Source organism: Triticum aestivum, chromosome 3A (genome assembly GCF_018294505.1).
Source record: "Triticum aestivum cultivar Chinese Spring chromosome 3A, IWGSC CS RefSeq v2.1, whole genome shotgun sequence".
Classification (NCBI taxonomy): domain Eukaryota; kingdom Viridiplantae; phylum Streptophyta; class Magnoliopsida; order Poales; family Poaceae; genus Triticum; species Triticum aestivum.
The window spans coordinates 94,671,405-94,685,525 of NC_057800.1; the positions used below are offsets into that span (position 1 = coordinate 94,671,405).

At 46.7% G+C, this 14,121-nt stretch overlaps 1 protein-coding gene across 1 annotated transcript; it reads right to left on the minus strand.

Annotated features, from left to right (window-relative positions):
• Positions 1-7,876: 7,876 nt before the first annotated feature.
• Positions 7,877-9,325, minus strand: LOC123058015 (aspartic proteinase CDR1-like). Its single transcript, XM_044480859.1, has one exon. The coding sequence runs from the start codon at positions 9,323-9,325 to the stop codon at positions 7,877-7,879; it is 1,449 nt and encodes a 482-aa protein (XP_044336794.1).
• Positions 9,326-14,121: the final 4,796 nt, after the last annotated feature.

Here is a 14,121-nt window from a genome sequence, read left to right on the forward strand (position 1 = left end):
ACAATTGAAGATGAAGCGGCTTTTATCATGCTATTTACTTCATTTGAAACTTTTGGTGTGTTTGAATTTCAATAGCTTAGTTTGTAAACTATGAATTCGTAATATCTGTGAACTGCGTGAACCTTAATTATTATGTTTGGTTTTTAAGATGTGTGCTAATATGTAGTTGAAACGGATTAAGTAAACTAGAATTGGAATAATCTTGGGGAAACAAAATTTTACACCGCTAAATTTAGGGATTGGTTAGAAACAACGAAACCTGAGGAGTAAAATACTCCAGTGAGGTTTACCCGGCTGTTTACCCCTCTAAAATATACAAACAACCAAAATTTAGTGGGCAAGCTTCGACTGGGCTTGTTGGATCTTCTTTATTTTGTCGTTTTAAGAGGAGAATAATATTTTGAGAGTGATTTTTCTATATCCTGTATGTAGATCATCTGTGATTTCTTTGATATTCATGCTAGTTGTTTATTTGTTGTTAAAATTTATTTTGTTTCATAATGTTTCTTTTCTTTTCTTATTTAAATGTGTACATCATGTTTAATTGTTTATTGACAAAAAAAATAATGCACTAGCTTCAGATTAGTTTGATGATACACAAGGAAACATTGTGATTCACTTTGGAACAAGAGAAAAGCATTATGATTCACTTCGAAACATGACAAATTTTGACAACAACAAAAGAAAGGTAGCATGAATCTCATTTCTTGTAATGTTTTTATATATTTTGCAGATGCATGCGATCGCAAGCAAATATGTCAAAAAATAATGCACTCGCTTCAGATTAGTTTGATGATTCACCATGGTACACAACGAAACATTATGATTCAACTTGGAACCAGAGAGAAACCTGATGTAACACTTTGAAACATGACATATTTGGACAACACAACAAAAAAAGTAGTATGAATCTCATATATAGTAACCATGAACAGTAGATTTCCGTGCATGATAGAATCTCATTTCTCGTAATGTTTTATATATTTTGTAGATGCATGCGATCGCAAGCAAATAATAAATCTCCCCTTGTCTAAAAATGCCAACTAGTAATGCTGATCAGATATGCAGAGAGCCGGAGGGGGAGGGAGCTTCGGAGGACCTTTTGGGCCTCGGCCTTGGCACTTTTTACACTCTCGAGGGCCGCGGCAAGCTCAGACTCCCGCGTCTTGGAGTCAAGCTCCAACGCCTCGTGCTTCGCCACAAGAGCCTGGAGCTCTTGCTGCACCTCGGCCACCCGAGCCTCGTGCTTCTCTCGCTCGGTGCGCTTCTTGGCCGCTGTATCTTCGGCCTTGGCCAACGCTTGCTTCAGGGTCGCCACCTCGGTCGTGGCCCCTGGCAAACATACAATGATCCTGTCATTTTGCAATCGCATCCTTTTTTATATATACATATCTATAGACGGGGTATTACTTACCCTTGTTCTCCTCGAGCTGCCTCTTGGCAAGGCCAAGCTCTTTCTTGGACCCCTCGAGGTCCTGCTTCAGTACGGCGACCTCCGCAGTTAGTGCGGCGGACGCCAGCAGCGAAGCCTGCATATGCATATTGACATACTTATATTAGACTCCTGCGATATTATTTGATCCTCTGTTCAGCTTTTATTTGTGAACACGGAACAAAGCATCAGGGGCTACTGTCTATGCGGTAATATTTCTACTACATTTTAAAACACTTACCTCAAAGCCTGTTAGAAGGCCGGCACAGGCTTCAGTCAATCCTCTCTTGGCGGACTGAACCTTCTAGATCACCGCACTCATGGTAGTGCGGTGCTCCTCGTTGATGGAAGCGCTGCGAAGCGCTTCCAGCAGATTGTCCGATGCCTCTGGATGGACAGAGGTCACCGGCACAAGCGTCTTGCCCCTCTTAGAAGGAGACCGCCTGCCCGAGCCCGGAACCGCTAGAGGGTCTGACACGGTGTTCGGCTGAGGGCCGAACTCGGAGCTCTCGGGGGCCCCGTCCCCGCGGCTCCCGCAGTCCGGAAGGTCGCCTTGAGGCGCCTCCAGGACTGTCTCCCTTCGATCCTATGCCTCTTGAGACAACACCTCGGCATCGTCGGCAGGATGAGGGGAGGTGGCGGTCGGGACTGGATCGATATCCATGTCTGACAAGCCCAAGGAGCCGTCCGATGATACATCGATATTGGCTCGTGGCGGCCTGCATAATCGTGTTCGGCGTTAGGGAAAGCAGTGCGACAAAGGAATCCTAGGAGTTACTCTGGTATCCGAATACTTACGATCTCCCCGGGGGCTTGACCCTGGGCAACCACTCACCTTCGCCTTCATCGGCGGTGGTGGAACTGTTCGGAAGGAGAGTCCTTCCCTTCTTGGACCCTTCGGCCTCCCCGGTTGGGGCGGCCTTCCTTTTCTTGTCTCCGCCAGTCGATGGGGGAGCATCTTCTTCTTCCTCTTCCTCGTCTTCAGGGGAAGAGTGCGCCGCAGAGTCATCAGCCGGTGAGTCTGACGACGCCTGGCGTCGGGAACTCTTTCGGGTTCCCTTGGCCTTCTTGGTCTTCTTCGGCACCTTATAAGGGGCCGGAGTCAGCATCTTCGCCAGAAGAGCGTTTGCGGGGCCTTCGGGCAAAGGAGCCAGACAGTCGATCTGTCCGGCCATCTTCTGCCAGTCCTGTCGAAGGTACGGGAGTTTAGATCCCGCATAGAGTCAATTTATATATAAAAAAATAAGTATCCTGTGAGAGGTAAAATAGCTTACCGCACTGGCTTGGCACTTCTCGCTGAATCCGCGATCCTCGGTAATAGGGGGAGGGACCTCGGCACTTTTGAACAACACCCTCCAGGCGTCTTCATGAGTCGTGTCGAAGAGCCTGCTCAGAGTTCGGTGCTGCGCCGGATTGAACTCCCAAAAGTTGAACTCCCGTTGTTGGCACGGGAGTATCCGGTGGATGAGCATAATTTGGACTATGTTGACAAGCTTGAGCTTCTTGTCCACCATGTTTTGAATACATGTTTGGAGTCTGGTCAGCTCTTTCGAATTACCCCAGGACATGCCCTTCTCTTTCCAGGAGGTGAGCCTCATGGGGATGCCAGATCGGAACTCGGGGGCCGCTACCCATGCGGGGTCGCGCGGCTCGGTGATATAGAACCACCCCGATTGCCACCCCTTTATGGTTTCCACAAAGGAGCCCTCGAGCCATGCTATGTTGGGCATCTTTCCCACCATGGCGCCTCCGCACTCCGCCTGGCGGCCGCCCACCACCTTCGGATTGACATTGAAGGTCTTCAGCCATAAGCCAAAGTGGGGCTTGATGCGGAGGAAGGCCTCGCACACGACGATAAACGCCGAGATGTTGAGGATGAAGTTCGGGGCCAAATCATGGAAATACAGGCCGTAATAAAACATGAGCCCCGGACGAAGGGATGGAGAGGAAACCCTAGTCCGCGGAGGAAATGGGTGAGGAATACTACCCTCTCATGGGGCCCGGGGGTGGGGATGAGCTGCCTCTCATCTGGGAGCCGGTGCGCGATGTCGTCGGGCAGGTATCCGGCTCTCCTCAGTTTCTTGATGTCTCCCTCCGTGACGGAGGAGAGCATCCACTTGCCTCCCGCTCCGGACATGATTGGAGAAGGTCAAGGTGGGATGTGCGGACTTGGGCGCTAGAGCTCGAGTGTGCGAAAACGGATGGGTAAGGGAGGAAGAAGGCGTGGATATAAAGGTGAATCCTTATCCCTTTATATGGGCGGACGAAACTAAGCGTCCCCACTTGCCTGGTAAAACTCACTTATCTCCCAAGTGCCGCAATTGATGGCGCGGTTGGGTTACCCACGCCCGTATTGATGAGAATCCCGTAATAAGGGGACACGATCTCTACTTTGACAAGACGTGTCGAAAAACTCCCTCGCGTTATGCGTGGGGCTGGTTAAAAGAAACGGTTTGAATAATCTTCGGGCCGTGACATAACGTCATGTTGCCAAAACAAGCCAGCAAATTAGATCTGCGAAAATATTATTCTCTCTATGGTGGAATGTGGAACTTATTTTGCAGGGTCAGACACTATCCTCGTATTCAAATTCTTCTGCGGTGTATACGGAGAAGGAACCCGCCTTGCAATGCCGAAGACAATACTGCGCGCTGGACTCATCGTCATTGAAGCCTGGTTCAGGGGCTACTGAGGGAGTCCTGGATTAGGGGGTCTCCGACAGCCGGACTATCTCCATTGGCCGGACTATTAGACTATGAAGATACAAGATTGAAGACTTCGTCTCGTGTCCGGCTGGGACTCTACTTGGCGTGGAAGGCAAGCTAGGCAGTACGGATATGGATATCTCCTCCTTTGTAACCGACCTTGTGTAACCCTAACCCTCTCCAGTGTCTATATAAACCGAAGGGTTTTAGTCCGTAGGATAACAACCATAACATACAATCATACCATAGGCTAGCTTCTAGGGTTTAGCCTCTCTGATCTCGTGGTAGATCTACTCTTGTACTACCCATATCATCAATATTAATCAAGCAGGACGTAGGGTTTTACCTCCATCAAGAGGGCCCGAACCTGGGTAAAACATCGTGTCCCCTGCCTCATGTTACCATCCGGCCTAGACGCACAGTTCGGGACCCCCTACCCAAGATCCGCCGGTTTTGACACCGATAGAGGCATATGTTGGATGGTCGACTTCACTCAATATCAAGAAGATCACTAATATAAACATATAAAGAGGATACCAAATCATATTATCATACAATCGTAAGCCTACTAAGGTTCCTCCATATGCCCGAGAATTGGGGTAACTACTCGCACATCAAGAGTACAAACATCGCAGGATGAATCATGATAAATATGGTGGTAGCGTTAAAGTAATATGAGTGTGAATCCACACCAACTAATGTACTACAAAGAGATGGAGATGAAGTGGTGATGATGAAGCTGGATGGTGATGATGCCCTTTCAATGTGGTGATGTGGCGGTGGAGACCCTGAATCAACCCCCCTCTAGAATCCTTCAGAGGCTAGAGTTCTTCGTTCTGGATCTGTTTTCTGGTTCCGTGACATCTTTGATCTTCAATCCATCTGCACGGGGGTGAAGTAGTTGACGACGCGGAGGCGGCGGCAGGCGGTACGACCGCTAGTACGAGCACATGTGCTCGTAGCATACGCCGTCTTTCGCTTTGGAGGATTTGTATGAGCTTTTTCTTCTCCGATTTGTTTCACCCTTTTTTATGGCAGTGTTTTATCAAGATAATTAACATGATTTTATCACCATAAATTGAGTTCTTTCCTTAATGTTCTAGATTATTCCCGTATATGATATCCTGGCGATTGCATACAAAAAGAAGTACACGAATGCAGTAAAGTCTAAAAAATCTTATACTATGGAATGAAATAAAATGTGCAAATCATCACAAAAATTGGACTCATGACCACCACTGACGGGCCCAAACAAGTGCCACCACATGTAACAACTTAGTAGTGGTGGGCGTTTTCTGGCGCCCGCCACTGATTTGTATTTGTGCAAAAAAACCTTATCGAGCTATTTTTGTTTTATGGGTATATTTTTGTTTTCATTTTTTGTGGGGTTGAATTTAGTACGTAAGTACAGTCATGTCAAACTATTGCCATTTTTTGAGTTAATTTATTATTTTTAAAGTATTAAATGAATGTCTAGCCAATAAAATGAGCAAACTGCTCTATGATTAAAACACGATACAACTCTGAGGACTGAAAAGAATGAAACTTGGAATGGTGTCATAACGTGACCCCTATAGTATGTGGTCAAAATTTGAGATCATTACAGGAAAAACATGATGCACTTCGTGTACAAATTGAAGAGTCTCTCTTGAAATATCAGAGTTTCTAACGGAAACTGTCAACTTTTGCAATGTTGAATATATACCAATGAAAGTCCCATGCTCAAATTTCCAACTATTTTGAGTTGATTTGACAATTTTAGAGCAGTATATGAATTTCTAGCCATCAAAATGAGCAAAATGAAGTTCAATTCGAAAATATATGCAAATGAGGTATGAAAAGAATGAAACTTGGCATGTTGTCATCACATGATCCACATAAGATGTCGTAAATTTTTTAGAGATTAGGGGGGAAACTTGACGCACTTGGTGTACAAATTGAAGAGCTTTTTGTGAAGTATCAGGGTTTTCGAATGTAAAGAGTTGACTTTCATAGAGAAATATTTTCTTTATACATCATTTATTTGATAATTTTTTATGTCCCATGGTCAAATTTAGGACAATTATGGGTTGATTTGACGATTTTAGGGCATTATTTGAATTTCTAGCGGTTCAGATGAGAAAAATTCTATTCAATTCAAAATATATGCGCAAATAAGGTCTGAAAGGGATGACACTTGACATGATGTCATTATGTGACCCCTCTAGGGCGTGGTAAAATTTGAGGGCGTTACCGGAAAAACGTGATGCACTTTGTGTACAAACTAAAGTGCCTCTCAAGAAGGGTCAGTGTTTCGAACGAAGAGAATTATTTTATTTATACACCATTTCTCCGTTAAACTTTTTCTACATTGAATATACACCATTGAAAGTCTCATGCTCAAATCGGGACTATTCTGGGTTGATTCAATAATTTCAAAGCATTACATGAATGCCATTGAAATGAGCGAAAGGCTCTTCACTTCAAAAAAACATATCGAATGTTGTCAGAAAAGGATGAAACTTGGCATCATATCATTATATGATTCCTAGAACCCGCCTCGCCGCCCGCTAATTTCTTCTGAACGTTGCCGGCAGATTGTTACGCCTCCACCGCCTTGCAAGTGTTCGACGGTTTGCCTACGTGAGTTTTTTTTGGTCTCATTTTGTTTTGGCCAATTGAATTCAACCAAACCATTACAATTGAAGATGACGCGGCTTTTATCATGCTATTTACTTCATTTGAAACTTTTGGTGTGTTTGAATTTCAATAACTTAGTTTGTAAACTACGAATTCATAATATCCGTGAACTGCGCGAACTGCGTGAACCTTAATTATTATGTTTGGTTTTTAAGATGTGTGCTAATATGTAGTTGAAACGGATTAAGTAAACTAGAATTGGAATTATCTAGGGGAAACAAAATTTTACTCCGCTAAATTTAGGGATCGGTTAGAAACAACGAAAACTGAGGAGTAAAATACTCCATTGAGGTTTACCCGGCTGTTTACCCCTCTAAAATTTACAAACAACCAAAATTGAGTGGGCAAGCTTCGACTGGGCTTGTTGGATCTTTTTTTTTGTCGTTTTAAGAGGAGAATAATATTTTGAGAGTGATTTTTCTATATCCTGTATGTAGATCATCCGTGATTGCTTTGATATTCATGCTAGTTGTTTATTTGTTGTTAAAATTTATTTTGTTTCATAATGTTTCTTTTCTTTTCTTATTGCAATGTGTACATCATGTTTCATCGTTTATTGACAAAAAAAAATGCACTCGCTTCAGATTAGTTTGATGATACACAAGGAAACATTGTGATTCACTTTGGAACGAGAGAAAAGCATTATGATTCACTTCGAAACATGACAAATTTTGACAACAACAAAAGAAAGGTAGCATGAATCTCATTTCTTGTAATGTTTTTATATATTTTGCAGATGCATGCGATCGCAAGCAAATATGTCAAAAAATAATGCACTCGCTTCAGATTAGTTTGATGATACACCATGGTACACAACAAAACATTATGATTCACCTTGGAACCAGAGAGAAACCTGATGTAACACTTTGAAACATGACAGATTTGGACAACACAACAAAAAAAAGTAGCATGAATCTCATATATAGTAACCATGAACAGTAGATTTCCGTGCATGATAGAATCTCATTTCTCGTAATGTTTTATATATTTTGCAGATGCATGCGATCGCAAGCAAATAATAAATCTCCCCTTGTCTAAAAATGCCAACTAGTGATGCTGATTAGATATGCAGAGAGCCGGAGGGGGAGGGGGCTGCGGAGGACCTGGCGCAGTCTGCTGCGGCGAAGGTCACGGTGCCCTTGTCGAGGTCATAGCCGACGTGCATGTTCTGCTGCGCGATATTCCCGATGATAGACACAGGCGTAGACTGCTCAGACGCCGCCGCCACCGCCAAGCACACAGTCCCCTCCTGCACCTCCACGAACGTGTTCTCCGCCTTCAGCGTGACCGTCGCGCCGCCGCCCAGCCCCAGCGTCACGTCAGGGATCATCGCCGCCACCCGCCCCTTCCGTACCCCGCTCACGTCGAAGCACAGTGGCAGGAGCTCTTCCGGCGACTTCGCCGGCGGGAGCTTGACCCTCCGGGTCAGCTCTCCCACCAATGGGTCCAGAAGCTCGTTCGCCAGGTACGTCAGCGTCGTGCCGGAGTCGACGATGACGGGGGACTCCTGCGGCGCCGCGAAGGTCTTGTTCCCGATCTTGACGGACTGGAGATCGACGGTGTAGTAGGCCTTCACTTCAGATGGGATCAGCGGTGTCGTCGCCGCGCCCGGCTCCGTCACGGTGGCACGGGGGCCGAAGTTGAGCACGGAGGAGGCGTTGATGGAGTAGGGCACGAGGCAGTAGGAGAACCTCCGGCCGAGCGATGTGTCTGCGCCTAACTGATTGACGAGGGAGAGGTCGCCGCCGCCGAGCCCGACGAGGCCGTCCCCGATGAACGAGCCGATCATGGTCGTGGAGCAGCCGAAGTTGACGTTGGCCACGCGTATCTTCCCATCGCCGCGGGTGCCTTGGTCGTCGGCGAAGGTGAAGGTCTCCGTGGAGAGGAGGCCGCTCGTCTGGGAGCCGTCGCCGTAGGAGTAGAGATACCTGCACTTGGAGTCGGGGCAGGAGGCATCGGGGAGCGCGCGGCATGCGCTGGAGCCGCAGCTCACGAGACTGAACGTCGTCGAATTGGAGGAGTTGAACTGGACGCCCGGCGGCGGCGCGGACGAGGGCGCGGGGGCGCGAGCGGGAGCGGGCGCATGGGCGTGGTAGGCTGCCGCGAGACCAGGAGCGCCGGCTCCGCTGCTGCAGTTGAGCCAGATGAGGTCGCTGCCGGTGTCGGCGATGGCGAGCATGCGGGTGGGCGGCGTGCCCACGTTCACGGCCATCAGGTACTCGAAGGGCCTGGAGGTGAGCTCGGAGACGGCGCCGTCGGCTGACGGTGCGTCGGCGCGGCCGTAGGAACGCGAGAGCGCAGCGGCGCGCGATGTGGAGCGGCGCGCGGCCTCGAGAACGCGGGCGGGCGCGGTGAGCGACGGGTCACGGTACGGCGACTTGACGGAGTCACGGTGGATGAACTCCACGCTGAACCCATCGCCGCCGACGTACGCCGTGCACAAGAACACGTGCGCCGTCAGGACGACGCCAACGAGCAGGAGAGCGCGGGAGGTCGTCGTCCCAGGCATTGTGTGCTGAACTGCTGACTCAACTGCGGGATTGCTTTGCCAATGGTGTGTAGCTGCTGCTGCTGCTATGCAGAGTATTAATAGGGGAATTGGCGTACGATTAAAATGGTAAGTTGATTAATGGGGAGACGAATGGGGCAAGTCGGTATATGGTATGACCTGTGATTGCGCCATCAGCCAGGTTCTTGCTAGTTATACGTACTTGCTAGTTATTCCCACGCACTTCTTGGGCAATATTTTGTGCTACTCCCAGATTTCAGCTGTTTTAACATTGAAAATGCCAATATTTTATGTAAGATTAATTAACATTCATAATGGCAATGTTTTGGAACAGATTGTACGTTTCAATTGTTTTCACTTCACGACGCTAACACAAACCGGAACTTGGACTTGGTCGCCCTTGCATCCAGATGCAACCTTGTTCTCAAACTTGAGCAGCGTCACGTCTATTTCTCATACATCTGCTCCACCCGATGGTATTTCCACATGGTAGATGGGGCTATACTCTCTCCACCTCGAAGACCTTCCTGAGAACGTGATGGTGAGCTTGATACTCGCCATGTTTGTGCCTGTGCGCAATGCAATACTAGCGTATGCTTGTTATTTGAGAAAATCACAATACTTGACTACCCAAAATTTTATTGTGCAACATGAAACGTAAACTTTAGTAGTAGAAGATTGCATTTTAAATTCTTCATGTAAAACCAGTTGCTGTTCTGGTGCGCTGGTCCTACGGGGCCTTAACACGACGATTTCCCGATTGTGTGCTACAGCAAGTTGTGCCCGACTGCGGTGATGGAGGGGCGATGACGGTGGCGCGCCTTCGGCTCGCTTTCAGTGCTGGTAGTCGCCGCTAGGTGGTCTACGGATCTTGATGTAATTTCTATTATTTCTGATATTCGTTGTACTGTCATGATCAAAAATGAATAGATCGGGAATTTTCTCGCAAAAAAAAAAAACAGTAGTTCGATCCTTACTTTCAGGTAAGCTAGCGAACCTCCTGAAACCAAACAAGGGATTTTTTTTCATCGGTTGAAAGTATCCAACTTCACACAAGAAGGCCAAACCTCGACACCGCAAAATTTCTCTAGTGACTTTTCTTGACAATCTTTTTTGTGTGAATAAATTCTTGTACTACTCCAAACACTCAATTTTTACAATCAACTTCAAAGACTTCTAAAGCGCAGAGAGGGCCTGATCCAAGCCAAACAACAGTTCGGCGTTGGGATCTCCCGAAGTTTGCCATAAAATGACTAGACTTATTTTGACTACGGCGAATATGAGTAATACAAGAATCACATTCATCCATGCTTCTCTTGATTTCCTCGACCAAAAAAGCATACTTCGTATTGTTGCCTTCTCTACTCTTGATCATCATGACTGCCTCAAGACAACCACATTCAACATCAGATGGTAGGGAACACCATTGAAGTGCCAAAGATAAACTTGCATGGAGTGCAAGAAGCTCAAATTCCAGGGCGTCATTGCATCAAAAGATTTGCCGGCACACATTGAGAACAACTGCACCTTCATGATCTCTAAGCACCATACCAGCCTCTACTGCACCATTTAGGAAAGAGCCATGCACATTGAGCTTGTTGCGTCCATACATAGGTCGAGACCACAACACATTGGTTGGTTGACATCTATTGTCACATGCAGGATAGACATGTGGGAAACACAAAGGGACGAATAGTTTTCCTTTAATGGGACCAAAGTTTGGATCCATGTCGATGGAACAAAGTGTATAAAGGCAGCTGAATAAAAAACTCTTGGATACCTACACTATGGGGGGGGGGGGGGCAGTGGCGGAGCTTGGGCCAAAATTCTGGAGGGGCAATGGGCTGAGGGGGAGCTAAATCATGAGGTCTGGCCTTATTTTCCTGTTCTTATGGCCCAAATACCTAGGGGTAGTGAGGGATTTCTTCATGGGCTGGGGGGGGGGGGGGGGGGGGCGGTGGCCCAGGTTGCACTCCAAGAAGCTCCGCCACTGGGGGGGGGGGGGCGGGGTGTTGAGAGAACAAGTTCATCTCTGACGAACCAAATCCTCGAAAACAGTAACAAAACACGAACTCTTATCCCCTCATTAAGATCACATAGGAACAACGATAACGAATCATCCCTGGATGCACTAGTAACATTTAACGCTAGCAATGACCATTCAAACAAGAAGCGAATTCCAGAGTTGTCGTGCGAGTTGGGACAGGAACAAAAGACGGGGAATGTATCTTCTTCCTCCAACCGACATATTAAACAAGTTGAACAGACGACCATGTTCCTTTTCATCTTATTGTACCTGTTGGGGAACGTAGTAATTTCAAAAAAATTCCTACGCACACGCAAGATCATGGTAATACATAGCAACGAGAGGAGAGAGTGTTGTCTACGTACCCTCGTAGACCGTTCGCGGAAGCGTTATATCAACGCGGTTGATGTAGTCGTACGTCTTCACGTCTGACCGATCCAAGTACCGAAAGCACGACACCTCCGAGTTCTGCACACGTTCGGCTCGGTGACGTCCTCGCCTTCTCGATCCAGCAAGAGGGGCGAAGTAGTAGATGAGTTCCGGCAGCACGACGGCGTGGTGACGGTGTTGGTGAAGAACAATCTCCGCAGGGCTTCGCCTAAGCACTACGAAAACTATGACGGAGGATAAACTAGAGGGGACGGGGTTGCCGGCACACGGCTTGGTGTTTTTCTTGATGTCTCTTTGGTGCTAGCCCTACCCCTCTATTTATATGTTGAGCCCTGGGGTCGAAACTTGGAGTAAAAGCCTCCTCAAAGTCGGTTTCACCCGAAAGGCAAGAGTCCTTCTCGGACTCCAGGGCTAGACGCCAGGGTTCCCGGCGTCTACCCCCTAGACGCCAGGGTTCCTGGCGTCTAACCTCTGGTCTCCGCAAAACTTCCTTTTGCACTTTTCAAAAGCCTCGTGGGCTTTCCCCTTTGGCCCAGATAAAGTGTTCTCGTGCCCAAACATTTCGGGAAACATCCGGAACCCCTTCCGGATATCAAACACTACCATCCCATATATCAAACTTTATCTCCGGACCATTCCGGAGTTCCTTGTCATGTCCGTGATCTCATCCCGGACTCCGAACAACATTCGATCATCAACATACATAACTCATATAGTACTATATCGTCAACGAACGTTAAGCGTGCGGACCCTACGGGTTCGAGAACTGTGTAGACATGACCGAGACACCTCTCTGGTCAATAACCAATAGCGGGACCTGGATGCCCATATTGGCTCCTACATATTCTACGAAGATCTTTATCGGTCAGACCGCATAACAACATACGTTGTTCCCTCTGTCATCGGTATGTTACTTGCCCGAGATTCGATCGTCGATATCTCAATACCTAGTTCAATCTCATTACCGGCAAGTCTCTTTACTCGTTCCGTAATACATCATCCCGCAACTAACTCATTAGTTGCAATGCTTGCAAGGCTTATAGTGATGTGCATTATCGAGTGGGCCCAGAGATACCTCTCCGACAATCGGAGTGACAAATCCTAATCTCGAAATACGCCAACCCAACAAGTACCTTTGGAGACACCTGTAGAGCACCTTTATAATCACCCAGTTACGTTGTGACATTTGGTGGCACACAAAGTGTTCCTCCGGTAAACGGGAGTTGCATAATCTCATAGTCATAGGAACATGTATAAGTCATGAAGAAAGCAATAGCAACAAACTAAATGATCAAGTGCTAAGCTAACGGAATGGGTCAAGTCAATCACATCATTCTCCTAATGATGTGATCCCGTTAATCAAATGACAACTCATGTATATGGTTACAAAACTTAACCATCTTTGATCAACGAGCTAGTCAAGTAGAGGCATACTAGTGACACTCTGTTTGTCTATGTATTCACACATGTATTATGTTTCCAGTTAATACAACTCTAGCATGAATAATAAACATTTATCATGAAATAAGGAAATAAATAATAACTTTATTATTGCCTCTAGGGCATATTTCCTTCAGTCTCCCACTTGCACTAGAGTCAATAATCTAGATTACACAGTAATGATTCTAACACCCATGGAGCCTTGGTGCTGATCATGTTTTGCTCGTGGAAGAGGCTTAGTCAACAGGTCTGCAACATTCAGATCCGTATGTATCTTGCAAATTTCTATGTCTCCCACCTGGACTAAATCCCGGATGGAATTGAAGCGTCTCTTGATGTGCTTGGTTCTCTTGTGAAATCTGGATTCCTTTGCCAAGGCAATTGCACCAGTATTATGACAAAAGATTTTCATTGGACCCGATGCACTAGGTATGACACCTAGATCGGATATGAACTCCTTCATCCAGGCTCCTTCATTTGCTGCTTCTGAAGCAGCTATGTACTCCACTTCACACGTAGATCCCGCCACGACGCTTTGTTTAGAACTGCACCAACTGACAGCTCCACCGTTTAATATAAACATGTATCCGGTTTGTGATTTAGAATCGTCCGGATCAGTGTCAAAGCTTGCGTCAACGTAACCATTTATGGTGAGCTCTTTGTCACCTCCATAAACAAGAAACATATCCTTAGTCCTTTTCAGGTATTTCAGGATGTTCTTGACCGCTGTCCAGTGATCCACTCCGGGATTACTTTGGTACCTCCCTGCTAGACTTATAGCAAGGCACACATCAGGTCTGGTACATAGCATTGCATACATGATAGAGCCTATGGCTGAAGCATAGGGAACATCTTTCATCTTCTCTCTATCTTCTGCAGTGGTCGGGCATTGAGTCTTACTCAACTTCACACCTTGTAACACAGGCAAGAACCCTTTCTT